This window comes from Corvus hawaiiensis, chromosome 6 (assembly GCF_020740725.1).
Source record: "Corvus hawaiiensis isolate bCorHaw1 chromosome 6, bCorHaw1.pri.cur, whole genome shotgun sequence".
NCBI classification, from domain to species: Eukaryota; Metazoa; Chordata; class Aves; order Passeriformes; family Corvidae; genus Corvus; species Corvus hawaiiensis.
This window is the reverse complement of record NC_063218.1, coordinates 45,578,459-45,605,582: the sequence shown is the minus strand read 5'-3', so window position 1 is coordinate 45,605,582 and position 27,124 is coordinate 45,578,459. Positions and strand designations below refer to the sequence as shown.

Sequence of the window (27,124 nt, the reverse complement as noted above, 5' to 3'; positions counted from 1 at the left end):
GTACATGAGACTCAAACAGTTTATTCTGATAACATCTGGGTCCTTGCTCGTCTTTTAGTTCTTGAGCAACAAATCCATTGGTGAATCAACTTGAGTACCGCTGTCTTTTTCAGCCTTGGTGCTTTAAAATAAATGGACTCGAGCTTCTCCATTAGAGACCCCAGCAAAGAGTGAAATGAAATTCATTTCATTAAGTTCTCAGATATTTTCTGCTTTGGAGAGGTGAGTACTAGACAAGCCAAAAGCATCTCGCTTGTCAACTTCTCACCCTGGTATCTTTCCAAATAAGTGAGTTAAAGTTTTCACCCTAGCTTTTTGCAATTCCTTTTATGTTCATGTTGCAGCTTCTTTTGACAGCTCCTTAGAGAACCAATGGAGTAGGCAGCACCAGCTGTTCATGGTCAGGGGGTAAAAAAAGTCTCATATGTTGAATATAGAGTTGGAACTCTGACATAGACATTAAGATACAGGCAATGGAAGGTCATGGGAAGTCTCCTATTTATGATCAAACCAGCTTCAGCTTCCTTTTTGAGAGGAATTTCCTTTAAGTATCTAATAGTTTACTGTATAACAGCTGCATAGTCCAGGCATTCCCAAAAGTTGAAATATTTTTTGTGTGGAAATGGGCAATTCTTTTATAAAAAGAATTGGGGTTGGATGTACTGAACAAATTCACCGCAGGCAGTCTTTGAGTAAATTAGTTGATTTTTTTACTCACAATTGACATGAAATTGGCAAATATAAACACTGTGATCCAACTCAGGAAACTGTCTTATCCTTAATATAAACAAACAAATCAACCTTCCTTATATCCAGAGAAACTTCTCAGACGATAAGCCATCAAGTCTAAATACAGTCCCAGATTTAAACAGGAAACTGATATTTTTGTAGTCACAGTGGCTGCCTCCTCCCATGTCCTCGTGCTCAAAAACCCCATACATTTCCAATAGATGCATGGGATGGTTGTTAAAAATGCTGTTCTTTTAAGTCAACTTGGTATCTAGGGGTAAAAATTTCATTATTTTGGTCTGTTTCGATGCTCTCTCTTGTTTTCAGCCTTGTTTAATAAAACCAGGGGAAGAGGTCCTCCATGAGTCTGTGCCTCTGCTGACACACAGGGTTCTCTGCAGCATCCCTGTGACCTGGCTTGTCATCCTTGCTGCCAGTGAGCTGGGAACTGAGGCTCAGACATGGCCTTAAGCCATTTTCTGCAGCAGGTAAGACCCGATGTGCTCAGCTGGGGCTGTTGCAGTGCCAGGCACACAGGGCTGGGGGGTGTCCGTCTGTCCTTACCCTCTGCTGCAGAGAGGCACTGTGCCACTTTACCTTGGTCACTTGGGTCGTGGGAGAATGATACAGTTGAGTCCTGTCACCTAGAAGTGCTGTCAGGTTTTATTCAGGTGGCATTTGCATTCCCTAAATAAATGAGCAATTACAGGAGCTTTCCTAATGAGTGATTAGAAAGTGTGCTGCTCTCTGCATCAGAGGAAAAGGCTGGCTTTCTCACACAGCTGGGAGTGCAGAGCACAGTTCTGGCACCCAAGGGCATCCAGGTTCTCCACTTATTGTCTATGAGCCCTCTTCCTTCCGTAGTTCTGCAGTGTCTGACTGTGTCTACTGAGAGGTCTGTAAAAGTGCCTTTTCTACCAGATCTGGAGTGTTGTCGCACCACTGGTCTCTCTTCCCTCTACTTTCACCCTCATAATTTCTTTCCACCAGAATACTGTAATCATAAGTAACTAAATTGGTCAAAACTTAGTGTTGAATAAATATGAAGAGACAAAGACATACCCCAAGTAGAAGATCTGTTCTGAAAAGGAAGTTCTAGAGAGTCCACAGAGTATTTTAAAAAGGTCTTCTCCCATTGTAAGTGGCAGATACTGTAATTTTAAAAGCAAATGTTTAAATGATGCTAAGAGGAATTTGTGAAGCTAAAATGATAAAAGCCCCTGCAGCTGGGAAGCAAAACTCAGTTTAGCAAGACAGATTTATTTTCCAGGCTTTTGTACAGTAAAACCTGGTACATAGTTAGGCTTAAATTTACATGAAGTGAGCTGTGTCAGAAACTTCATTTAATGGCGAGTTTGTTTTTATTTTCCAGAACAGTTATCTCTGTCTTGGGTACTAAGTACTTGACCCTGGAGATTAGCAGTAGATATAATTTTTCTATATTGTGGAGATGCAGTTTCCTTTTTGCCTCCGGCACAAATGCCTAATTTCAAGATTAAATAATTGCAATAATTTGTACATTGACTTTGAGCTTCTGAAGGGAGAAAATAGTAGTGCTGTAGTTTTGTGGTCTCACCATTTGGAATTAGGAGGAGTAACAGGAGCCATACATATTCCCTTGGTTAAATTTTTTGTATTCCTTTTAAAAACACGTTCAGCCAACCCTTCCCTTCAACTTCATCCTTTCTACCCTCTTATCCACTGTCTGTCAAGGACGTAAAACCTACATCCTTATTTTTGGTAGTTCCTTTGTGGTTTTTTCAAAATGTGTGTGTGGCAGTGCCAATCTGGAGTCAGCAGTGGGTCGTGTGACTTCACTAATGCTGCAGTAACCATCCATGTGACCTACAGCAGTGTGTGGTGGTGTCCTGACTGTTCCCTTGCCTGCAACGTGGGGATAGCTGATAGCTTTCTGTACAAAGTGTTTGGATCCATGGATGGAAAGAACTGAGAGAGAGGCTGAGAACTGTAGTTCATGAGTGGAAAATTGACCTCTAGTTAGCCTCCCCCTTCTTCTAAGTATACACTGTGTTTTGTTTGATATTGGAAATCTAATCCTTTGGGAAGCACAAATTCCTATAACAGCTCTGATATGTATAAATAAACCCATATTCCTCATTACAAACAACATCAAAGCAATCACAGTATGGATTAAAATACACAACCCACCCTCCTCCATACTAATATGCAGCAATGCCGAGTTCAAATGAAGCCATTAGCAGTATCTCCAAGTATTTGGCAAAAGCAACCACACTTGTGTAGCTACAGGCAATGAAAGTCCCTACTACAAAAAGGGAGGGACAGGGGGAGTAGCCGGCATTGATCTAATTAGTCAATGAAGCACAAAGAATGTAAAATCTCATTACATATCACCAGGAAAATTTGGCTTGAGAAGTAAAGAATATGTAACTGATTTGTCCATGGGTGGGTTATTCATGTCTTTGAATCTTCCAACAGGAAATGGGATTTCTGAAAACATATTAGAAACACGCACATGCACATACATGCACACACAGAGAAATATAAATATGTGTATGTTTGTGTGGATACATATACACATGCAGACATACAGCCAGATCCTGAAACTTCTCAGCCCCTTACTCAAGGTGTCTTTTCATGAGAAAGTTCCAGACAGGGGAAATTGAAGATTTTTTTTTTTAAATTTTGGATTGCTGATGCCAGTCAAAGCCTGAAAACACGGTGTGTGGGTGTTCCAGTGTTACTAAACCCAGACCCGGGGTTTGTCCCATTGCCCCAGGCAGGGCAGCTCATGGATGTAACAGCTCTTCTTCCTAAAGATCTGCTTAAAAGTGGGGACTTAAAATGACTTTTTGTAACTTGTTTTTTGCCTTTATCTTTGAAGCCTTTCAGGGATTCATGTTACATTTTTTGAATTTCTCTGAAACCCAGAGTACTTAAAACATTTCTATTTCAATTTAGGCCAAGTTTCCCTCCCAGTCAGTGTCTCTCAAGAGCTGAAGATAGAAGTAAAGTGCCAAATAAAAATTACAACACATCCCCCCCTCACCAAAAATTTAAAAACCAGCAAAAACAACCCCAAAAAACCACAAACCAAGCACAACACCCAAGCAGCCACCCACAAAGCCCCGAAGCTAAATAGCTAAACAGACAAAACAAAAGGGGAGAGGAAGAGACAGAAGCACTGAAATGAAGAGACTAGTTCAGTCTTGCAGGTGGCCAGTAGCAGGAACAAAGGAAGAAGTCATCCCACTTCTTCCACACAGAGAGCAAAACAGAAGGTTTGTGAGCCTCCAGAAGTTTGTAGAATTAGGAGGGATGACATTTGGAGAAAATATGGTGTTAACACTGCAGGTGCAATTAGTGACTTCGCTCTTGATTGCTTATTTTTTAATAAATATTTAATGTTGGCTGTGTTCCAGCTGCGTTCTGCTCTGCCCCAACCAGACCAGCAGGCTCATTTTTGTTGGCCACTTTGGCCTCTGTCACCCTAGTTCTGCTTTGCTTCTTTCCCTTGAGCTCTGCTGAAACAAAAGTCCTTTACCAAACTCAGCTTTTACTCTGGCTGAGGGTGTAATGTGGATTGTGGCCATATTGGCAGCAACTTGACGAAGAGGAGAAAGATCTTGTGACCCTCAGAAGTCAAGGTGATCCACAGTTCTGACTGGGTGTTGCATGCAGTAAACTGGCAAAAAGACCTTCACTTCTCCCCAAAACAAGAAGCACGTATCTGCTGGTCCCTCTCAGAGACTGTGAACCATCCAGGTCCCATCTTGAGCTATTTCTGAGCAGTGACCACAACTTGCCATGTTAGAATAGAACCTGAAAAACAGCAAAACTATTTAAGTCCAGATCCGCACAAAGAAAAAATGTGCATCTGCACCACTGACAGTGGCACTGAACTACCCTGGGGTTATTGGTAATTCTCTGCTCTGTGGGGAAAGACACATGGGATCACAGAGCAGCTGTAGCAAGGTATTTTCTGTTTTCTGGAACTAAATCCCTGGTCCTCTGTTGCCTTGTGCCTATGCACAGATCATTTGTTTCTGAACATACAAGTCTGCTTCCTCTTTCCAAAAGTCAGGCGACTGGAATTAACAGTGCTGGTTTTTCAGTCTGTGTCACAGTAGAACTCTGTTAGGTGGTCTTTGCCTTGCAGCTCCCCATTGGCATTGTTCTGTTGGCAATGGTGAAGGCACTGGGAGTGCTTCAGTGGAAGATACTGAACAAGGGAGACTGATGGATTGGTGTATAGAAGTTAATGACTTTCACCAAATTATAAATAAATAAAAATAAAAAATGACCAGACTGAAAAGGACCAGGTTTTTGATGAGGCCAGTCTCATCCCTTTCATTCTGTGCTTTCCAGTGAATGGGACAGGAGCCATAAAGCCAGGAGTGCTGTGCAAGGTATGAGATTAAAAGGATAGCTGGAGCTAAAGCAGGAATGCTGAGCCGTTTTTGGAACAGGAGTAGAATGCTTCACAAGTGTGGGGGCCCTGCCCTTTGAGCTAAAGTCTAAATCTAACTTTAGAAAAGAAGTTGAGTATTTGTGTCCATTTGCAGGCCTGCAAACTTGGTGGAGATTATCGTGAAAATAAAAAACATTGGCAATTTCTGAGTTTGCTAAATGAGAAATTACTTAAATATCATGCAGGGTTGGCAGAGATCTCTGGCAGAGGGTAGAGGGGGTGTCTCCACAGCCCAGTAATGTTTCAGCTGGTACCAGGAGCTTAATACCTAGAGCCCTGCAGGTGGCATGTTTTCCAAGACATGGACCTCAGCCATCCTTCTCTGGAGCTAGACTTGACCCTTGACTGAGGGGCAGGAGGGAATGATTTATACTCATGAACTATGAATGCAGCTCAGATACTCTCATTCTGAGTATCTGCTGTGCTTTTGCAGCAAACTTCTTAAATGAAAAGGCAGAAGGTAGCTAAAACAGACTGTCTAGCCTTTTTATGAGCTGCTTTGTTTTAAAGTTGGCTGTAGGAGTGAGTGGAATATTAGCTGTGGTAAGTTGAGGTAGACTGCGTCTTGACCACACAGCTGAAAAAGGGTGCTCGAATACATAGTACAGTATATAAAAAGAGGACAGTGACTGCAACACTTCTACTGATATTTCGAAAGCTGGGTCTGGTACCTGTGTCTCAAACTATGATCACAAGGGTTTCCTGAACCCACGTAGTACTGAGAGAAATAGCTTTGTTTTTCTCTTTGTTTACAGTCTGTTGTTGTCAAGAGGTTTTTTCATTACTATGTCAAAATGACTTTTAGATCCAGGACATCCTTAGTGTGAAGTCTCCTGCTAGTCAGACATGTGGCATGCAGGTTTGCCCAACTATAATAATTCCTCAGATTTCTCTAATGTGTTACAGTGAGGTTTTTTAATTTAATGAAACCACATAGATATGAAAAAAAGTCTTCTGTAGATCTGGGATGATACTGCAGATGCTCTTCCTCTTCTACTACTAAATATCTTGTCAAGTGTATGAAAAGGTATGGGGGCCAGGGGGAGAAACAAGATTTTGAGAGCGGGTTGTCACCTATATTTGCTTCAGAATATGCTTACAAAGACCATCTAGAAAGATGCAGCTTTAGGCTGCATGAGGGTGACTTTACACCTATGGGATGGTAATTACCTCTAGATAGCAAAACCAGACAGAAATTTTACATCGTTAACTATACATAAGTTTTAAACAATGCCTGGAAATATATCTGAAATCTAAGTTTACCCTGTAAGACTAAGTTTTGAAGTACTTTTTTTTTAATCTAGAAAAGAAATTAGAAGTTCTGTAACTTGCCACGGTGCAGCTTTTTTTTTTCCCTTAATCAAATTATATCAATCTGAACAAAAAGAAAGTGCAGATTTTTTTTTTTTTCCTGTTAGGGTTATGTTTGAGACTTACTTACATAATCATGCCAAAAGGGGGGTTGAAGTTTCTTGTTTTATAACAGCGCCGCTGTTTTCAGAGCTGGCAGATTGTCTGTTCACAATGGATTCCATATGTGCTGGAGACCACAATATGAAGGGATTTACAGAGTACAAGTAGGAGTGCAAGTAGTGGAGGTGGGAAGCACTCATCTCCTTGTTTTTTAGAATAAAAGGGCTTTATTACACATCAGTCACACAGAATCCCAGAATGGCTGATGCAGAAAGGGACCTCTGGAGGTCATGTCCAGCCCCCACACTCAAGCATGGCCACCTAGAACTGGTTGCCCAGACCACATGACTTCTGAGTATCTCCAAGGATGGAGACTCCGCAGCCTCCCTGGGCAACCTGTGCTGTGACTTGGTCAGTCTCACAGTGCAAAAGTATTTCCTGATGTTCAGAGACTGTGTTTTAGTCTGAGTTCATTGCCTCTGGTGCTGTCACTGGGTACCACTGAAAAGAGCCTGGCTCTGCATTTGTTTCTCCTTTCCTGCAGGTATTTACATACATTCATGAGATTCCCCCTGAGCCTTCTCCAGGCTAAACAGACCCATCTCCTCCAGCTCTTTTTTTTCATAAGAAAGATGTTCCAGTCCCTTCATCATCTTTGCAGCCTTTTTCTGTACTCACACCAGCATGTCCACATCTTTTTGTGCTGAGGAGCGTGGAACTGGACACAGTATTCCAGAGGAAACCTCATCGGTGCTGAGTAGAGGAGGATTGCCTCCCTTGACCTGCTGGCAGTGCTCCTGCTGATGCAGCCCAGATTACCATCACCTTCCTTGCAGCAAGGGCACGTGTTCAACCTGGTCTCCACCAGGACCCCAGGTCCTTCTCTGCCAAGCTGCTTTACAGCTGAGTGGCCCCCAGCATGTGCAGGTGCCTTGGGATTGCTCCTCCCCCAGTGCAGGATATTTTGGTACATTCTGTGTAGATTGTTGTTGACCTTGCCACAGAGAAGGCTAAAAGAAAAAGTAGTGTTATATGGGCCTCAAGTTCTGCGTGAATGCTTTGTCCAAGGGCAATCAAGCTACCTATATTCATAAGATGTAGTGTGCACTACACCCACAAAAATAAATGAGTGACCAATAGATGTAGTTCTTTACTGCATTTCTGTCATTTTAAGCAGTTTACACCATTCAATAGTTTTGGAAGTCTGAAACTGGAATGCAGGAGAAGAATGTGCCACTCTTGTGTCTCAGAGTGGCTCAGTCTTAGGTTGCCTTGCTTCACCTGGACCTTAATCTCAGAGCACTATAGCTGAGAGAGGACAGGACAAGTTTCAGGTTTTACACTGAATCAAATTCTTAGTCTGTCTGGCTGTACAACCACAGAAAGGCATGTGCTGGCAAAAAGGCAAATGAGAACAAGCTGCAAAGTCTGATGTGTAGGAAAGGTTCTTGAACTATCTCTTCCAGTGGCTGAAAATGATCATGAAGTTGTTGGGCTATTGTGTAATAAATTTATAACCTCAGCTGTGTTGAGAGGCAAATGAGTATCTTAAACCTTTACTGCTGGCTTCAGTTTTCTCAAGTGGAGCCAAGTATTCACCTGGGGAAAAGAAGACTTAGCTCTTCTTGTAGATACCTGTGGAACAATGCTGGCTTTTGTAACTTTTAATCCAAAGCAAGAGGAGAATCAAATGTAAGAACTTTTTCCTAGGCATATCAAATGGTGTTGCCCTAGTAGCAACAAGGCCCAGGACAACCAGGTTGTTGTCTTCACATCCCCCTTCAGGAAGCAAGCAGAGAGACCTGGAGTCTTCAAACACATTTCTAGAGGTACTAACTTCAGAAGAAATAATACTGTTTGAATTACCATACCTCAGTTTTTCTTGGCTGAAAAATGCTAAGAATCCTTTTTCTTTTTGCACAAAAATATTTTCAGGAAACATTCTTTGGTTATGTAACTGTTTCCACAGAAACAGCTTTTAAATTAATTTTCTAGTAGAATATGATTTCTAATATTGGATCTCTGATTCCTGAGCAGACTACTGTGCATACCCTTGCAACATCTTTCATTTCTGCCATTGGCCATTTCTAAGCTGAGAATAGACTTGTCTCTAATTCCTTGTTTAAGAAATGAGAAAAAACGTTTGCATTGCTTTCATTCTGTGTTACTGAGATAAATTGCTGCTTTTTTTTTTTTTTTTTAAGCCTTTGTTCAGTATTTCAGGTATTTCATGCAGAATTCTAGATTTTTTGTGTGTTCTCATAGGCAGCTTACCAGTGATTCCTTTAAGTTTTTTTATTGTTGTCAGAAGGTCCATCAGTTTTAAATAAAGCTTAAGCATGTGTTTCTGATTAATTGAGTTTTCTGTATGAGTGTTGGAAAGTAGACTGAAACATGACTGCAAATAATTTCGTTAATTTAGAATACCTGATTTTATGCTGCTTAAAAAAAAAAAAAAAAGAAGCAGTGTTATGCCATGTACTCCTGAAGATGAATAAGTGCAGTGGTAGGGTTATGTCTTTATGTTCCAGCCCTTAACATTCTATATTCTGTGTTACTCTAGCAGATGGAAATTGCATCCAGGCTGGATGCTGTTGTGCTCACTGCTGCATATGGATATCATGTTTGGTGGAGTTCCACCAAAACCTGGAGTATTGGTCAAAGGCTTGTCCTTTTCACCTCTTATTTCTCTATCTATTGAAAGTGTTATGAACTAGAAATGTCATGTCCAGTCTAGATGCAGACTGTGTCTGCTACTACTGAGAGACAGGGTTTTGGGTTGGCATTAATCACTTCAAGCTATCTCTCCTTTTATACTTGAGAGCTGTATTTTTTGAAGAGACATTGTAAGATGTTGGCAAGGAGCAGTGGGTGCAGCTGGTGATCTCCTGTGATCCCTCGCTTTCCTTTAAGAGCCTGAGTACTGCTAAAATCATACTTGACCTCAGGGGCCTTGAAGATTCCAATCTGGAGATTCTTCCCCTCCTAATTAATATCAGAAAGTAGGAAATACTTTCCTCAGATGATCATTTCTAGCCTTCCTTTCCAAGTCAGCTTTACTTCTTGTTCCTTTCAGGACTTTCTATTAAATTATTGAGTTAGAACTTTAAAACGGGCATGTGGGCTGAGGCCAAAGTCCTTCTGGTACTCATTTCTAACTCCAATAGTGAACCAGACCAGGTATCTATGGAAGAGGAAAAGCTGGGTGTGCATATGCTGTTTACCTGAATAGCTCTCTCATCTTTCAATTATTTTTAAGCTCAGGGGCTTTCCCTTGACATGGCAGGACAACAATTGATCCATATAGTTTGGGTTCCTGGGAGATAGGAGTTGAGAGATCAGCATTTCTGCCTTTACCCTCTACCTATACTAAAATGTACTGTTAGAGGAGTGTGTTTGTGGCTCACACCAAATGCTTTATTTTTTTCGTCTACTGCTCCATCGCTGTTGCTCTAGCCTGAGCAGCTGCTTGTCTGCTACAGAAAGAACTACTTGAGAAATAACCATCCTTGAAAAAACAAGCCCTCCAATCCAAAACTGTGAAAATGTAGTTACTGGTGTTTCATTGTCCTTGTCTTGTAAATCCAGTCTTCAGTAGGTTTTCAGTTGTGCTGTCCTTCAGGGAGTGAAATACTGCCATTAATTAATTACTTTAAAATGTAGATTTCCCGTCCCCACCTCTTTAAAACGGAATCCCAGTTTTCTGCTGAACCCTCTAGACTTGGAAGCATCATGTTACAATCTCTGATGAAATGAGGTTTTACCCCAATCCAGTGTTTGCACAGTCAGGGGAATTGAGGGCAGAAAGACAAATCTTGGAGGGCAAGAAGGTAGAATCGTTGTCTGCTCTGCAAGTTCAGGGTGAAAAAGCTGTGCTCTTCTCCCCATCACTAGGCTCCTCACCTTTCATACATAATAAATAGAAAGCAAGTTTGGAGCTTTGGATTTTAGTTATTTAGGGAGAAAGTCATTAGCTGGCAGATTACAGATGAGATTGGTGTTGGGTCAGTTTTCATTGCTTGGCTTTGCAGATGTACCCCATGGGTGACTCAGTCACACGCACAGATTGTATTTTGTCCCTTTTACCTGGGATTGAGTGTCTTCAAATAATGCTGATTTCACGTTAAATATGAGCTTTTGGGACATTTGCATAGGATTAAGAGAGCACAAGCTTTATGATTTGTTTCTAATTTAATGCCAGCCCTCTAAGGTAAGATTGTCAACTATGTATCATGTAAGTCATCAATTATTTACGGTTTTATTGTTACACAAGTTCTTCACATCAGTACCTGAAGGCAGTCCCAGCCCTTCCTCTCTCATAGTGTGTTCCTGCTCTGTCCTGGCTGGCATAGCAGTGTGTGCAGCCATGTGGAAAAATAGAGCAGGGAACTGATCCAGCTGAAAAATAACTAGCCAAAAAGGTTTTTTTTATTTTTTAGTCTCATACATTTTCTGCCACACAAGTAGCTGTGCTAGCATGGCAAGAAGGTGTCGATATGAACAGGAGAGTGAGGGGCCAGAGTCGGAGTGGCATTTGCTTGAACTGCTCTGAGCAGCACTGCCTGCCAAATTTTAAACTGTGCTCTGAAAGACATGTTATCTTGTCTCCTTTCTTTGGTATTGAGAAGCAGTTTGAACAGACAAGGCAGGGTTCAGAAAAGAGGAAAAAAATTTATCTGTTTCATGCATGTGTAGAAATAATGTTTGGAGAGACAGGGTGCCTTACTTGAGCGTACAGGCTGGGATCCATCTTTGTCCAATATTTGAGCTGTAAAACCAAATCATCTTCTTGATACCTGAGTTGATTGCTTACCTTCAAATAGAAGGGACTCTTAGGTACTTTTCTTTTGGAGTAGAGCTCTTAACTGTGACCTTAGACCACACTGATAAAGGCAGAGAAGCAGCTTGCAAGTTGCAGTTGACTGTAGCTGACGGCCTGAAGATGTGTATGTCTGCTGTTCTCTTACCAAAAGAAGCTAAACACACCTCTTTTATTTGCTTTTGTAGGGGTGCAGGGAATCATGCCCTAAAAATCTGTCTTGTAAGCTAAAAGGACATCCTAAATTTCAACTAAACTTTTGACTCCACTGTTTCATATTGGTTTGATCTGGGAAGCTCTTGATGAACAACCTTACTTGGATTTACTCTCAGGAGCCTCAGGGTGTTTAAGAACTGGGGTGGGACAGTTAGATCGTACAACTGTGCGAGCTACATGAAAAATGTAACATTCTGGGTAATATATGTGATGGTCTGACCTCCAGAGAGGGCTGATGAAGAGAGAGAGAGAGAGAGCAGTGTAATGGAGCATCTTCCTGTGTTCCATTTACCCCACGAGAGACGTTCGCCTTTTGGCTGCAGGAGTAGTGGCACCCTCCCTATGTGACACCACGGCACACATTCTGTACCACAATCATCAGAGACAGGGCCTTCAGCTGTGCAGGACTTGGTTTCCTGTGGGGAGCCTTGTGGGCTGAGCTTCAGGCTATCCTCTAAGGGTCTGTCTTGCCAGGCTTGGCAATAAGGAAGATAGCTCTCATTTGAAAACAGATCAAGATTGTTCTGGCTAAAAGTTAAGTGCTTTGCCTTTTTAACCGTTTGCAGGGACTGGAGACCATCTGGTAACTACATTTTTCCAATAAACTCTCTGAATGCTGCTTTGCATAACTTACTAATATTAATAGTCTCAAATAAATATGATTAATAGTGTTGCTTATCCCAAGTGGCAGTGGAGTGCAGGCTCTTATCAAAGCAGAAGGCCTTGTCAGTATCTGTTCTTTCAGGAGACACATTTCAGCTGTTAGAGGGCTTGTGTGTGTCAGGGGCACCTGGCCTAGTTCTGCAGGAGGTGACAGTGAAGTTGTGTTAGCACAGTGTCATAGCCTGGCCTCTGTGCAGCTGTGGAGACTCCAGCTAACTGTGGACAACCTGGTTTAGGTTTCTTTGCATGGCTTTTAGTTATGCTTTGTTGACATACACCCCACATGGTGGTATGTAAGACTGGATTTACTGGATTAGTCTATAAATGGTACAAATGAAAGGGAATCATGATCAGCATTTGTTGTTTACTTGTGCCAGGAGGCTTCATGGGATGAGGAATGGAATGAATGTTTGTAAATACATACAGGAGTCCTTAGACTTTCACTGCCTCCCTCCAAGGTGGCATTGCATGCCCACTGCCTTTAGTTGTGTTTGTATTGGATTAATATTTCATATTTCCCTTGATAGAAATATTTAATGAGAGAATTTTGATTCAGCTTCTGAGGAATAATGAAGGAAGGTACATGAGACTTGGCTGATAGGTTGTTAAATGAGGATAAAAGCATCCATTCTTGAAGTGCCATAAATGGACGTGTCAGCTAATCTAGGGTCTATTCTTTAACCTTTGACTTCCAGTGGAATTTCTGTGCATGACACTTGTGGTGACTTAGAGCATAAGGGGTTCATTACTGGGCTCTTTGAAGCGCTGTACGTGCCTAGCACGGTATGAAGAGGGTGTGAAGAGCTACAAGTGACTTCAGATAATTGCACTGTGGTGAGGCTGAGAAAAAGAATATGTTATGATTCTCCAGGGCAATGCTAAGAAGTTGAATTCTGAGCAAGAGGTCCCACTGTGCTGGACAAAACACCAGTAGCTGAATCTCAGTTTGCTGTGGATGGACCTTGCATTGTAAGGCCTCGGGAGGGGGGCATGGCTCAACCAGTGTTTCTCAATCAATTGTTCAGTGACTTAAAAGATTATTTTCAAAAAAACCGACTAAAATCCATGTATTTTGGGATAAGGAAACAAAAAGGATTAAAATAGCAGTAGTACATACTACGTTTATCTTAATTTTTATTCCGTTACAAGTTAACGTTAAGCATGGTTACATTGGACAGGAGACAGGTTTTTTCTTTGGAAAGATTGTTGGTGCCACTTTCTGCTTCGAGATCTATTGTAGCTGCTGTTTTTGGCATCCTTTTGACTTTTTAAGAAATTCTATTTGGCTGCTGAAATTGCTGATTTGTTTTTTGGACTCAAAAGTTTACCACAAATTTTTTCTCGTATCAAGCTCATTCTGTTTTTTCTCTTGTCTTTCCTGCATGTGGTACATATACATTATAAATGTTCTTGCAGTCCCAATATCACCAGCAGAAGAACAACATGGTAAATATTTACATGACGTGCTATTTCCACAGACTTTTAGTGGTCTGTTGAATTGAGAAGATGTTTGAATTTGGAAAGGAGAGGGTAAAGACCTTATGGTATTATTCCAGTCCCTTTGAAGAAATGGGAAATCAGGAGAGAAGTGAGAAAAATTAAAATACATTAGTTTTAAAAATATTCCTGTGAAAAGTCTAAATTCTTCTTCACCTTTCCCAGACTAGTTACCTAGAAGTTGGAAAGGCATATTGTTTTCATAATGGGTGTTAGATAAATTTCTGAGTCGTTGCATGCCTCCTTAAACTCAGTGGTCAGAATTTGAGAATGAAAAAGTATTTACAGAAGGTAAAATTTCCCTCAGGTGCGTTAAATAAGCAACTTCTACCTAAAAATAAAACTGGAATACCAATTCAGTAGCTTCTTCACGCTTTAGGGTCTAGCCACCACTTGCCATAAATTTTTTTTGTGTTTAACTTTTTCCCCTTTTAAGTAGTTTTGAAGTATGTGATCGTGTTCCTGCTTATGAGAGGTAAGTTACAGAACTGACCAGCTGCACCTTTAATCCTCTGATATCCTGTAAGCAGAAAAATGTTCTGGAAATGTCAGGCTGGTGTAACTCATGGAGAACATTAGCTACTCCTAGATGAGACTTATAAAACATAAGCAGGGTCAGAACTGCAATCATGTTAACACAGCCTTTCCAACAAGAAGTAGTTCATCCATCTATCAGTGTCTGCTTGAGCCTATTTCATGTGCTTGTATTTTGAAAAGTCGGTCTGAAAATGCAATACTCTGTGAAACTAAAAAGATTTTGTGAAGTCTCAAGAGAACACTAGGTGTGATGGTGATTTGATATGGAAAAATATGAACAGATCAACACTGTGAATAAATAACCGCTTCACAAGGTGATAATATGAGCACAAGGATAAGAATAAGTTTTGTTTATATTATTCCCAGAGAAAATGGGGGATCACTATAAATGACTATTTTTTATCATGTAAATTTATGTTCTGTTGCATTTGTCAACTTTGTAGGTGGTCAGGTTGGTTTGTGGGTTTTTAACAAGTTACTACTTAACTGTCTTACATTCCTTTGTAAGTGTAGATTTTATTTTGCATGTGACAGAACAAAGTGACAAAGAAAATATGTTGGAGTCGTTGCCTTTGGAACAAAGTTTTAGAGTATTCTGTCAAGAAGCAGACATTGCTAGATTGTAGAGAATTTTGTTTGTAAGACTGTCAGAGAAACGTTTGAGTGTGAGCTCTTTTACCAATGGCTATAATTTGGTATTTTACACCACCTACTTTGCCTTGCCTGTCTGAGAACTGGCACATCTGCCCTGCCAGCCATGGCAGGCCACCACCACAGCTTCAAGAGAGAGCCAAGCACCAGGGATGTTTTGCCACCACTGCTGTGCTTTAGCTCTAGGAGCCTGCAAAGATACTTCTGAAGGGACATCGTCAAAAAAAAAAAAGAGTATTGACATTCAATAATCCTCTGGAATTTTCTTTCTTGAGTATCTCAAAGTAGCTTTTGTATTATGAGTAAAAATACAGCCCATCTGTGTAGCCATACAAAGTATGTTGTGATGCTGTGTCTTCAGCAAGGTAAAATGACATGTCCTTCAGTGAGAAGTGAGAAAATGTCTTTTAAAGAAAGGAAAAGAATATGAGAGAAAAGGGTGGTGATGTGTCACTACATGTATTTGCAAATGACAAATGGTTGTTCACAGGTCAACAGGGGTGTTGCACTCATAGTATTGTATGGATTGATTCTCTGTGTTCTCTTGGTTCATGGCTTGCTCTGAATGCAGGTGGGTGATGATGGTTTGCAACTGGAACCAACCAAGCAATGTAAGAATTCATAAAATAATAATATAAATGTATGTCATCATCAAACCTTGTCTGAAAGAAGAGCCACAATAGTACATGTAGGTCGAATCCATGAAATGTAGTAGCGGTAGAAGCCTGATGATTGTTATTTATGAGGCAGCTTTTACCAGGTAGCCAAAGTATTGTCAAGGGGCACAGAACTATTGACAGCAATGAGGAACAGCTTCACAAATTCTTGAGTCTTACTCAAGTGTTTGAGGCAAGAGTTTGTTAAGAGACTCATGCAGTCTGTATTTGTGGAAAATGACCAGATGTGTCTGTTGTCCATCCATCTTTTCCTTTTTGATATATGGGTTCTGGTACTGTTGGTTTAATGTTATTCCCTTTTCTGCTTGCCAGTATCTGCCAATACATGCCTGACATTAAGCCCCTTCAGACATTAAAAAAAAAAAAAGTGTTCATTTTATCCCAAAGCATCGATGAAAGGTGGCTGTGTTTCAGCTGTTGGAAATATTAATGAATGGCTTATACTCAGCTGAATATAGACTGTGGTATAGACTTCTCACAGCTGCTTCAGTCTTCTCTTTTTGGGGCAGGCTTCTTTACCCATAGGAGTTTTCTGTGTCATTCTGGGTTTTGTTGTCTTTCTCTCCCTGCTTACTTCCCTGTTTTCTTTTCCATGCCACCTACCTGATCTGTCTCACAAGGTCTTTCTCAAGCCAGAGAAGGCTGGGCATGTTCACTTGAGGTGCCATTTCAGTCTGCTGGTGAGAATCCTTAGAAGCCATTCAGAGAAAGGCTGAGGTTGGAAGGGACCTCTGGAGCTCAGTTGGTCCAAACCCCTGCTCAAGCAGGGCCACCTGGAGATGGGTGCTCGGGGCCATGACCAGATCACTTTTGAATAGCTTCAAGGATGGACACTCCTCAGCCTCCTTGAGCAACCTGTTCCAGTTCTCAGTCACCCTCACAGCAAAATTGTAGCTTCCCACAAGACTCACAGAGCCACAAGCCCACCATGAGTCTCCTGAATATGTCAAATGTGTCATTTTACTGTTGCCAACCTGCTATGTCTGCTCACATAGTGATTTAGCTCAGCCCAAGAATTGATTTCCACTTGACTACAGCTTTGTCTGTAGCAATCGAATAAATTTTGTTTTATCCTAGTGACTGAAAAATAGGAGTAAGGTCTTAGAGGTCTCTTTGTTGTTCTTGTCAAAAGATGTCCTGTATCTACGCTGAATAGCTGTTTTTTTTCACAGATGCACCTGAAATACAGCTTGACTACATGAATCATGCTGATGTGTGGAATTTAATTGCATTCTTTTACTTTAATCTTCTTCAAAGAGCCAAGAGCTTTTGAGTGTTATATTTAGAAATATTTGTAAAATCATTTTGCATACATTGCAGCAGCATCTAAAAAAAAATCACACCTTATCACCTTCTCGTGTTTTTTGTGTAATTCAGTTCATTAAGGCGTTTGATGTTGATTTCACTTTGCCCACAACAGATTTTAGCTGAGCTTGGCAATGCCTCATTAGGAGATTTGTCATTGAAGTCTTGAGACTAATCAGGGGCTTTCAGTGTTTCGTGTGTAAAGCACAACACATTTAGTGTTTCATTTATCCTTTGAGATCCATTTATCACTTGCAGAGAGAGAAAGAAAACCCTGAGTGGAATACAGCCTATTCTAGTCAATTTGTGCTAAATTATAAGGATTGCACCTTAAAGTCTTGCCTTTTGTCTGCAGCCAACAGATGTTAATTGTCAAATATTAAAAGATGAGTTAATATGGTATTTTATTATCTTTTCTTGTCTTTCCTGCATGTTGTACATATATATTATAAATGTTCTTGCAGTCCCAATATCACCAGCAGAAGAACAACATGGTAAATATTTACATGATGTGCTATTTCCACAGACTTTTAGTGGTCTGTTGAGTTGAGAAGATGTTCGAATTTGGAAAGGAGAGGGTAAAGATCTTACGGTATTATTCCAGTCCCTTTGAAGAAATGGGAAGTGCTGACTTAATAACAGGAGTTATGCCTTTGGCCATATTGTGAGGACTGTTTGTAGATTTTTAGTTTGAATCCTCCTGGTTTCATCTGATATACTAGAGTGGAGCTGTATCTCTGGGAAGGTGGATGGCAGCAAAATTTGAAGTAAAGACTGTGTACATGTACCTGTATTGACCTGCATGTGACACCTCCCTGTTCAAGCTTTGCCCTGGCTCCTACTATAAGATCACCTCAGGGAGAGAGTTAGCATTTCCTGCTTGTTGCCATGAAGTAACTATCACTTAGAGGGCTCGACTGCTCACAGCACAGAAAGATCCTCCAAGTCAGAGCTGTTCTTACTGCATGCAAGGGAAGCCTGCTTGGATTTGTAGGTGTTCTGCCCATAGTATTGGGGAGGAATGTTTGGGAGACAGCAAGCATTTATTCCATCATTTTCTTAGCCAAAATATAAGCTATTAAACATTTTATTGCTGTCTGATTCCACATTTTGGACCTATGTTGAACAGCCTTATAATCTGAGAGTGCCGCAGTAAGGTCTCACCAGAGCCTTCTCTTCCCTCAGCCTTTCTTCACAGCAGAAGTATTCCAGCCTCCTGATGATTTTTGTGGCCCTCCTCTGAATCAGCTCTCAGTCTCTCTTGTACTGGGACCCCAGAACTGGATGCAGTACTCCAGGTGGGGTCTCCCCAGAGCAGAGTAGAGGGGGAGAATCACCTCTCTCTACTTCTGGCTGTGCTGCTTTGGATCCGGCTCAGGATATGAGTGACTTTCCGGGCTGGGAGCACACATGGCTGGCCTGGAGATTCTTTCACCCACCAGAACACCCATGTCCTCAGCAGGGCTGCTTTCAATCCCATCATACCCCAGCCTGTATCAATACCAGGGTTTACCCTGACCCAGGTGCAGCATCTTGCACTTGGTCTTGTTGAACTTCATGAGATTCCTGAAGTTCAACAGCTTGGTGTTGTCTGCAACATCCACAGATGTGCATGGATTTAAATAAATATGTCTGCATCCTTGGATTCAATCTTCACTTATACATTTTAGTCAGCAGCTCTAGTATTTGAATTATACTTTTACTGTCCATTTCTGTAAAAGTAGATGGAAATGTGGAAGTTTCATCCTCATCCTGCCGATGCACTGTTGTAAGGGAAATGGTGTCCTGTTTACTTAGTGTGGCACCAGTTTGTCTCCAGCACCTGAGTATGCGTGACAAACTTTTGAACCTGCAGTATTGCCTGTGGGACTAATAGTGTTCTAAATAAGTGAGCACTTGGGGTTTGCCTGGACATGATGTAATGACATAATTGCAGAACCATTTGGCTTTTAACCACAGATATGGCTTTTTTTTTTTTTTTTTTAATGTACTCTATTTAGCTTAACAAAATGAAAAGATATTAATCTTCAGTCTCTGCTATTCCATCAAGTAGTAGAAGAATCCTAAGTTGATGGGCTGATACAAAGCTCCCTTGAAACTTAGTTTACAGGAATGCCAGTGTTATTTTTAACTGTCTCCAGCAGGAGGCTTTTTGTCCGGAAGGAATCCAGAGGTGTACATTGTAGCTTCTGTTCAAATTCACATCTGCTATGGCAATGATTTTTGTGCACAGCATAGGTAGGTACAGTTGTAACAGTAGCTGACTGCTCACCTCTGCTGTTTGGTTGGTGGTAGCTGGAAAATCCAGTGCATGTCCCTCGTGTGTGGTGGGTTGGCTTTGGCTGGATGCCAGCTGCCCACCAAAGCAGCTCTGTCGCTCCACTCCCCAGCAGGACAGGGGAGAGAAAATGCAATGAAAGGCTCATGGATCAAGATAAGGACAGGGAGAGATCTCTCAGCAATTACTGTCATGGGCAAAACAGGCTCAGCTTGGGGAAATTACTTTCATTTATGGCCAATCAAATCAAAATGCGTATTGTTTTCACAAATTTATAGAGTATTATAAGGTATTAAAGTGGAGATTTCATTTTAAAATTTATTTGGATATCTACTGTGTGTGCATGAACATAGTGAAAGTCACATGCTAGTTTAGAAGGATGTGGTAATTGTTATTGGTCATGTTAAAAAAATTAATTTTAGGTGCTTCTGCTGTTAATTGTATATGAACAGAGCCTTACAACTCTATTAAATTGTGGTAAAAGTGATGGTTGATTCTGACTGCCCACATTTAGGCACTTAATGGTTTAATATTAAACTGCAATAAAGTTATAGGTATTTGTAATAAAGAATAAACATTGCTCAAACACTTAGAAATTTAAAAGTTAGGTCCTTAAATCAGAAGACAATAGAAGCACTGCATGGTGAAAGCAGCTTAATCACCTGGTAACAAGGTACAGGTTTAATATGAGTCTGAATAAACAAATAATTTCCAAATAGTAACAAGAGGAGACTATTTAAAATCTCAATCACAGATAATGATAGCCTAAACTAGAGCAGAGCAGTTGTCCATCTGTAAAGCATTTCAAGCAAAAAATGGAGATTTGACTGGATCATGTTGGAAAATAAATTGTCTTAAGTTGTGGTTTTTTTGTTTTGGTTTTACTATGAACTTGGTGCCACTCACAGTACAAATTTTCAAACAGCACCTTAGAAATAAAGTAGATACATTGCAGCTACCAACTGCAATAAGGAGAGGAATCCAGGGGTTTGTCAGATAAATATTTTGTCCTGGTCCTATAAATACACATTCATTGCTGTGGGTAAGAGATGTCTGGGTGATTGAAAAGATTATTGCAGTTTGTGTAGTAGATGGAGGTGACTTTAGGCATGTGGCACATGGACATTTTAATTTCCTGTCTTACCCAGTGATTGCTGAACAGGGTCAGACTATATGAATCCCTTTCCTTCTGCCAAAGTAGAGTCATAGCACAAGGTCATTGTAGTAATTGATTATGAAATCATTAACCAGTAGCACGTATATATGTATATATGTACGTTTGTGGGGCTTATTCCATCTCCAAAATTATTTTTCCTTCTCTGCAGCTTCAGTAAAAAAATTTTTTATAAAGCAATACTTATTCCATATCAGAGTGGGGAAAATGTAACTCTGTTATGGTATAAAAACCCCAAAATTTCAGAAAGCAAAGATTTTACATGGCCTTGTTATGCTCTGAAGGAATTTTGATGGCCTCTGTTCCCCATGATTGAGGACTGAAGTTCACTCCAGCAATCCCTTGTTTCTGTGGAGAGGGTTCTGTAGTGAGACCAAGACATAAATGGAGGTTAAAAATCCCTTGAATCTCACTCCCATCCCAAAAAACACTCCCTCTGCAGCAGTCTTTGCAGGTTTGAACTGATGCAAGTTAAATTCAAGTTGCTTGGATTTTTCAGTGGAGACGGGGTGATGTAAGCCACTTTCAGTCTTGCCATTTCAGTATATTTAATTTTCGACAGTCCTAGAGGTATGTTCTTTTGAAAGGACATGCTGGGAATTCCAGGAGGTTCTTGCATAGCAGTAATTGTTCAAAATCCAATTGATATTGCCATTTGAATTGTACCCACATCAAAGATTATTTTTTCCTTTTCCTTTTTTTTTTTTTGGGCATCCCACAGGTCATAAATGTTGACGGAACAATGAGGAAAACCCTCCTAGAAGACAAGCTTCCACATATATTTGGGTTCACACTGCTGGGAGATTACATCTACTGGACTGACTGGCAGAGACGAAGCATTGAAAGAGTTCACAAGATAAAGGCCAGCAGAGACATCATTATTGATCAGCTGCCAGATTTAATGGGCCTTAAGGCAACGAGTGTTACCAAAGTGTTTGGTAAGCATGGGCAACATAGCATGGGTCTGTGGGAGTCTCTCGATGGGCTTGCTTTCATTAAGCAGCTGTTGATCACTTGTAATGAGAGTAACTGTGATCTGATGGGTTTGAAAGGAAAATGAGCCTATTGTTTCTAAAGTTGGGAAAATGCAGTGTTGCAAAAGAAGTAGCTTCCAGTTTTTAGTGACATAAGTCTTCCACAGCTTTCACTACACTCTTTGAATTTTTAAGATAATTTTATTCCTCTATGCCATAGGAATCATTATTCTCACAGAAATGCTCTATTTCCTGCTGCTCTTTTCTTCCAGTGCAAGGTCCCGTGATGTCCAGTTAGCAGAGTGCTTTTCACTGTTGGGTGGTATAGGCACAGTCAGTCACCATTAAAACGTTGCCTCTAAGTATGTGGCACTTATATATTAACTCTTAACACCTCAGTTGTACCTAAATCTTAACTAAAACTTGCCCTTAGCATGGGATCAGCGGCTGGATCTCCATGTCCTTCCATTGCATCTCTGAAAGGTACAGCCAGTGCTTTAGGTCCTCTGCTGGCACTCTGCAGCAAGTATGTCACAGGAGCTCCGGGCTTCAGTGCACCACAGATTTTCCAGCTACCTGGAACACCCAAATTCGGGTATAGCAGTAAACAGATTCATTAGTCAGCTGTTAAAATTAGTGAGAAGAGTCGCAATGGAATCACATTAAGTATGTTAAATCATACCCTGACAGTATGTGGATTTCCAGCCTTCTCTACTTGAAAAATAATGAAGTCCTCAAGCTGCAGGTTATGGCATCAGTCTGAAATACATATGCCCTAAAAAGGGAAAATGAAAAGAGCACTGGTTGAGACTGATCTTTGAGAACTCTTTTTTTTCTGTGTGTGTGTGGTAACATTCTTTAAATACCTACATCCTTGGTTCCAGCAGATGGAGAAAGGCACTCATTTATCTGTTGGTCCTTACTCTCCCCTACACCTTTCGTCCTCATCACATGAAAAAATAAGTGTGAGATTGTGGTGATCTTGTTGGAATTGCTTCTGCTAATGAATCTTCTCAGCTTTAAATTAAACAGGTGGGAGAGGACTGTGATTATCCAGCTCTTTTCTCACCCTTTGTGTCACTGAACATTTGTAAAAACTGATGGTTTCAAGGAGATACAAAGATGGAGTACTTGGTCAAAAATAGCTAATTCATTATCTGCCTTCAGTGAACAAATTTAATCTTTGGGGAGACAAGAAAGAGGTGTTTGTAGATGGTATTTGTACAATAGGAGGGACAGGTCCAGCTCCATAATCCTGGGTAGATGGAAAGAATCCACTTGGAGTGTTTTTTATTTTTTTTAGAATTCCCTGCTGACAGCCCATAGTGTTAAGTTATTTTGGAAAATTATACTGTGTTTTTGCTCAACCTCCCATGCTTCCCTTTCCCCGTTACCTTCACAATGCACTAATACCTGTTTTGTTTTGGTTGTTGGTTTTTTTGGAATTTTTTTAAGGAACTAATTCAATGCATTAATATCTGTTTTGGTTTGTTGTTTTGTTTATTTATTTTTTTTTTAAGGCACTAATTCATGCGCAGAGAACAATGGAGGCTGCAGCCATCTGTGTTTCTTTACACCCCAGGAGGCCAGGTGTGCCTGTCCCATTGGCCTTGAGCTGTTGAGTGACATGAAGACTTGCATCATTCCTGAAGCCTTCTTAGTTTTCACAAGCAGAGCAGCAATTCATAGGATTTCCCTTGAAACCAATAATAATGATGTCGCTATTCCTCTTACTGGAGTCAAGGAAGCATCTGCTCTGGATTTTGATGTCTCTGATAACAGAATCTATTGGACTGATGTTAGTTTGAAGGTATTACTGATGTGTGAATTCCTCGAATATAAAGCCATAGAGCAGTTACTTTGATCTAACAAAGGTCTCTGTTACATGATCTGTCCTGCAGTTGCCAGTGTTGTCATTGAATTGCATCCAAGGAGACCCTTGGAGATGAAGACAGTTGCACTGCTGAATGCACAGTAGGGTGACAGGCGTCTTCCTGCTTCAAATAAAGATCCAAAGTGGTGTCTGCTTGTACCGAATGCCCAAGTCTTGGATGCGGGATGTGTTGCATCCATATATGTATCTGCTGTAAAAAAGCTGGTTTTATGTCACAGAGTAGAGTAATTTGAACACTGAGCTCAGCAACCCCCCCTGACCTTTCTATCCTCTTCCAGTTTTGACTTGAAAGACAATTGTACTCAATATTAACATCTGACAAGTGAACTTAGGATTGTTTGCTGCTAGTCTGTGGCTCCAGATTGGCACAGAAAAAGCCAGGGGACTTGTCCAGTCTCCTCCACACTGTGTTAATGGCCCACTTGCCCCCAGTTCTATCTCAGTGTGTTCCCCAGAAGTTTGACATTTCCTGTGATGTTTGGTTCACATCCAAGTGTGTGCTAAGGTGAGGGTTGTGCTCTTCATCAGTGTTACTTGGCCTTTTGAAGTGAACTAAGTATATGGTAGAAAATGACAGATTCACTTTACTGTAACTAAATTGTTCTATTTAGACTCTTAATAGGTTTTCCAAGAGCAATCAGAGTTTCCTTGCCAGTGTGCCCAAGCCACAATATGGCAAATCTCACTTGTGGAGCCTGCAGGGCTCGTGCAGTTTCCATAGCTTCTCTGTGAAGACTAATGAGGGCTGTGCTTCAGTGGTAACAGTGCTGCTTGTGGTGTGGATACCGTTCCTTCAGGAAGAGTGCCAATGTAATAAATTAGTGTAGTGTAGACACAGTTACTAAATAAATCTCGCACAAGCACTTGGAGAGCAGGAGTTATGGACATCTTAACCATTTGTACTGGAAACCACATTACTCCAGCTGCATCAGTGAGTAGATCTCAGTCTCACTCTGTGCAGGACTGGAAAACATTTTACTTGTTTGTTGCCTCCTGAATTTTCCAGCATACTGTATTTTTGTATACACACCAGGTATCTTCCAGCACCTCTGTGTTCTCATTCCCCTTGTCCCCCACATCCAGCTGCTTAGCAGCAGATATTGTAACTTCAGAGCTTATAGTCATCTCCCTTTCCTTTGGTGACCACCACTTCCCTGATCTCCTCCTGCCTCTGGTTATAGGAGGATGCATTTTCAAAAACTACACTATGTGATTTCTGGGTTTGGCATTTACCTTTAAAAATATAAAGTCTCTCTGACCCTTACACATTCATGTATCAAATTATTAAGAAATCAATAGCTGAAATACTGGCAGGCATGTAGACTGATTGCTCAGCAGTTGATAAGCAAGGGTGGGTAATTGGTCCTGGAAGTTACTATTTACCTGGGGTTTGTTCCAGTGCTGTCAGGAGTGACTTATTTGTATGTGTGCAGTCCATGCCCTATGCCTTATTTTGATGAGTGTGCATAACCAAAATGTAGATGGGAGCAGTAAACGTGCTCCAGGTGACTGTTTATGAGAAACAATTGAATTTAGATGCCACTGAGATGTGTTTCTGAGACTTAAAAACATTACAGTGAATTAAATAATTTTTAAAAACAGCTTCTTGTGCACAGATAGAAGAGGGGGGGAGGGGTAAAGGAAGAATCTGCAGCTATATACTGCTTTCTGAAAATCATGTCCTTTTCAGATGTCTTGGTCTGGCCATCAGAAACCACTAGTTTTCTGAAAATTCAGGTGTTTTTCTCCTGAGAATTTCTGTGTCTTTTTTGACAACAGAAATTAATTTTTTAAAATGTAACAATGGCTGGGTTTTTTTGTACTAAGTTCTTTTTGTACACCAAACTTCATGATAATTATTCCCTTTTATTTCACTGGGGTATCCATAAACACTGTCATATTTTTACACAATTGTTTTCCAGACCATAAGCCGAGCTTTCATGAATGGGAGCTCTGTTGAACATGTGATTGAGTTTGGGCTAGATTATCCTGAGGGAATGGCTGTAGACTGGATGGGAAAGAACCTCTACTGGGCAGATACTGGAACCAATCGCATCGAAGTAGCCCGCCTGGATGGACAGTATAGGCAGGTCCTTGTGTGGAAGGACTTGGACAACCCAAGGTCTCTGGCTCTTGATCCCACCAAAGGGTAAGGGACTCTTGTTTTTCAAAGCTTTGTGTGAGTGTTCCTGTATGTGGCAAGTTATTTGGCAGGTTACACAGCTCTGTTTCTTCAGAGTCTTTGAAAAAGCTATAAACCTTACACAATCCTATGGGTTACAATGAAAAATTAATAATTGTCAAAAATACTATTCTGCCTTCGTGTAAAAAAAGGAGTATTGTGATGCTGCACATAACCACGTGGGTTATTCTTGGTTGGTTTTTTTTTTCAAGTGCTGCAAAGAAATTTAGAAAAGTCAAAGCATCCAGCTAAACACCATCATACCTGGCTGATGTCCTGTTTTTGTTGCATTCTCATTGCAGGTACATGTATTGGACTGAGTGGGGAGGTAAACCCAGGATTGTTCGAGCCTACATGGATGGGACAAACAGCATCACTTTGGTGGACAAAGTGGGGCGTGCCAATGACCTCACTATTGATTATGTGGACCAAAGGCTCTACTGGACTGACTTAGACACAAGCATGATTGAGTCATCAAATATGCTGGGTAATCTAGTGTTATATTACACCAGCCAGTACAGAAATATACACTGGCCATAGTAAAGTAATTGAATAATATGAAATTTGAATAATATAACTGGTAGTAAATCTGTGTGTATATTTTCTTATGAAAGGAAATGGAGAGCTAAGTGTTTAGAATATTAAAAAAACCTTCATAAATTAATAAGCGTATGGTGATTTCTAATGGTGGTGAGATAAGATGTCATTTCTCTCTATTGGTGTGAAACTGTCTGTGTTGTTCCAAAGCAGAGATGGCCTCTGAGTTCTCAAAGTGAGGACAACTACAGGTTCAGTGTACATCATACCTGACATTTCAGCCTGGACACTAATATTCTGTTGAAGTATTATCTCTTATTTCTGTCTTCAGATCAGTTGTATTAGTTCTAAACCAAAATACTTCTTGCATTTCTGAGAAGCTGAAAGGTTGTGCAGCTACTTCTGCAGTGTATGTTTCAGATACAACTTTACACATGTTCATGTTTTCCATTGGGATTTCATTTACACATACGAGGGGTGTGCTCTGACTGACAATATACATAATTTCACTGCAACTAGGTTTTTTGTTTGTTTGTTTTTTAATCTGTGAAAAGATATTTTTAGAGTGAGATTTTTTTTTTTAAGCTGTCATTGTGTGTGCTTATCTTTGGAATTCTGAGATTCTGAAGTCATTCCATCGTAGAAGGCCACCAGGGTGGTCAGGCTCAATTTGTCCTTAGTGAAGCTGGGCTGCCTGTGTCATATCACCCCTCTGTCTTGCATGTGCCTTAGCATTGCCTTCAGGAGGATCTGGTCCATGATCTTCCCAGGCACAGAGGTGAGGCTTACTGGTCTGTAGTTCCCTGGGTCCTTCTTTCTACCCTTTTAAAAATGTTTCCCTTTTTTCTAGTCACTGTCAACTTCATGGCTTTTCAAATACCATGGACAGAGGCTTGCCAACCTCATCAGCCAGTTGCCTCAGGAGCTGCGTCTCATCAGGCCCCATAAACTTGTGCCCATTCACTTTTCTCATGTTGTACAATGTCCTTTTAGTCAGCAGATTATAAAGACTCAGGTAGTCTTGCAGCAAGTGGGCTCATCAGTTGAGGGATGAATAAAGCACTCTGAAGTGGATGAGTGAATGCTGTTCCAGCTTAATCTTGGGCATTATAAACAGCAGGGGAAAAA

At 40.7% G+C, this 27,124-nt stretch overlaps 1 protein-coding gene across 1 annotated transcript in view; it reads left to right on the top strand.

Moving 5' to 3' along the window:
- LRP5 (LDL receptor related protein 5) overlaps positions 1 to 27,124 on the top strand; it is a 141,974-nt gene that overhangs the window by 85,094 nt on the left and 29,756 nt on the right. The window contains exons 8-11 of the mRNA XM_048307064.1: positions 21,131 to 21,347; positions 22,904 to 23,193; positions 25,200 to 25,426; positions 25,762 to 25,946. Coding sequence (XP_048163021.1) covers positions 21,131 to 21,347; positions 22,904 to 23,193; positions 25,200 to 25,426; positions 25,762 to 25,946 — 919 coding nt within the window. The remainder of the gene's footprint in view (positions 1 to 21,130; positions 21,348 to 22,903; positions 23,194 to 25,199; positions 25,427 to 25,761; positions 25,947 to 27,124) is intronic.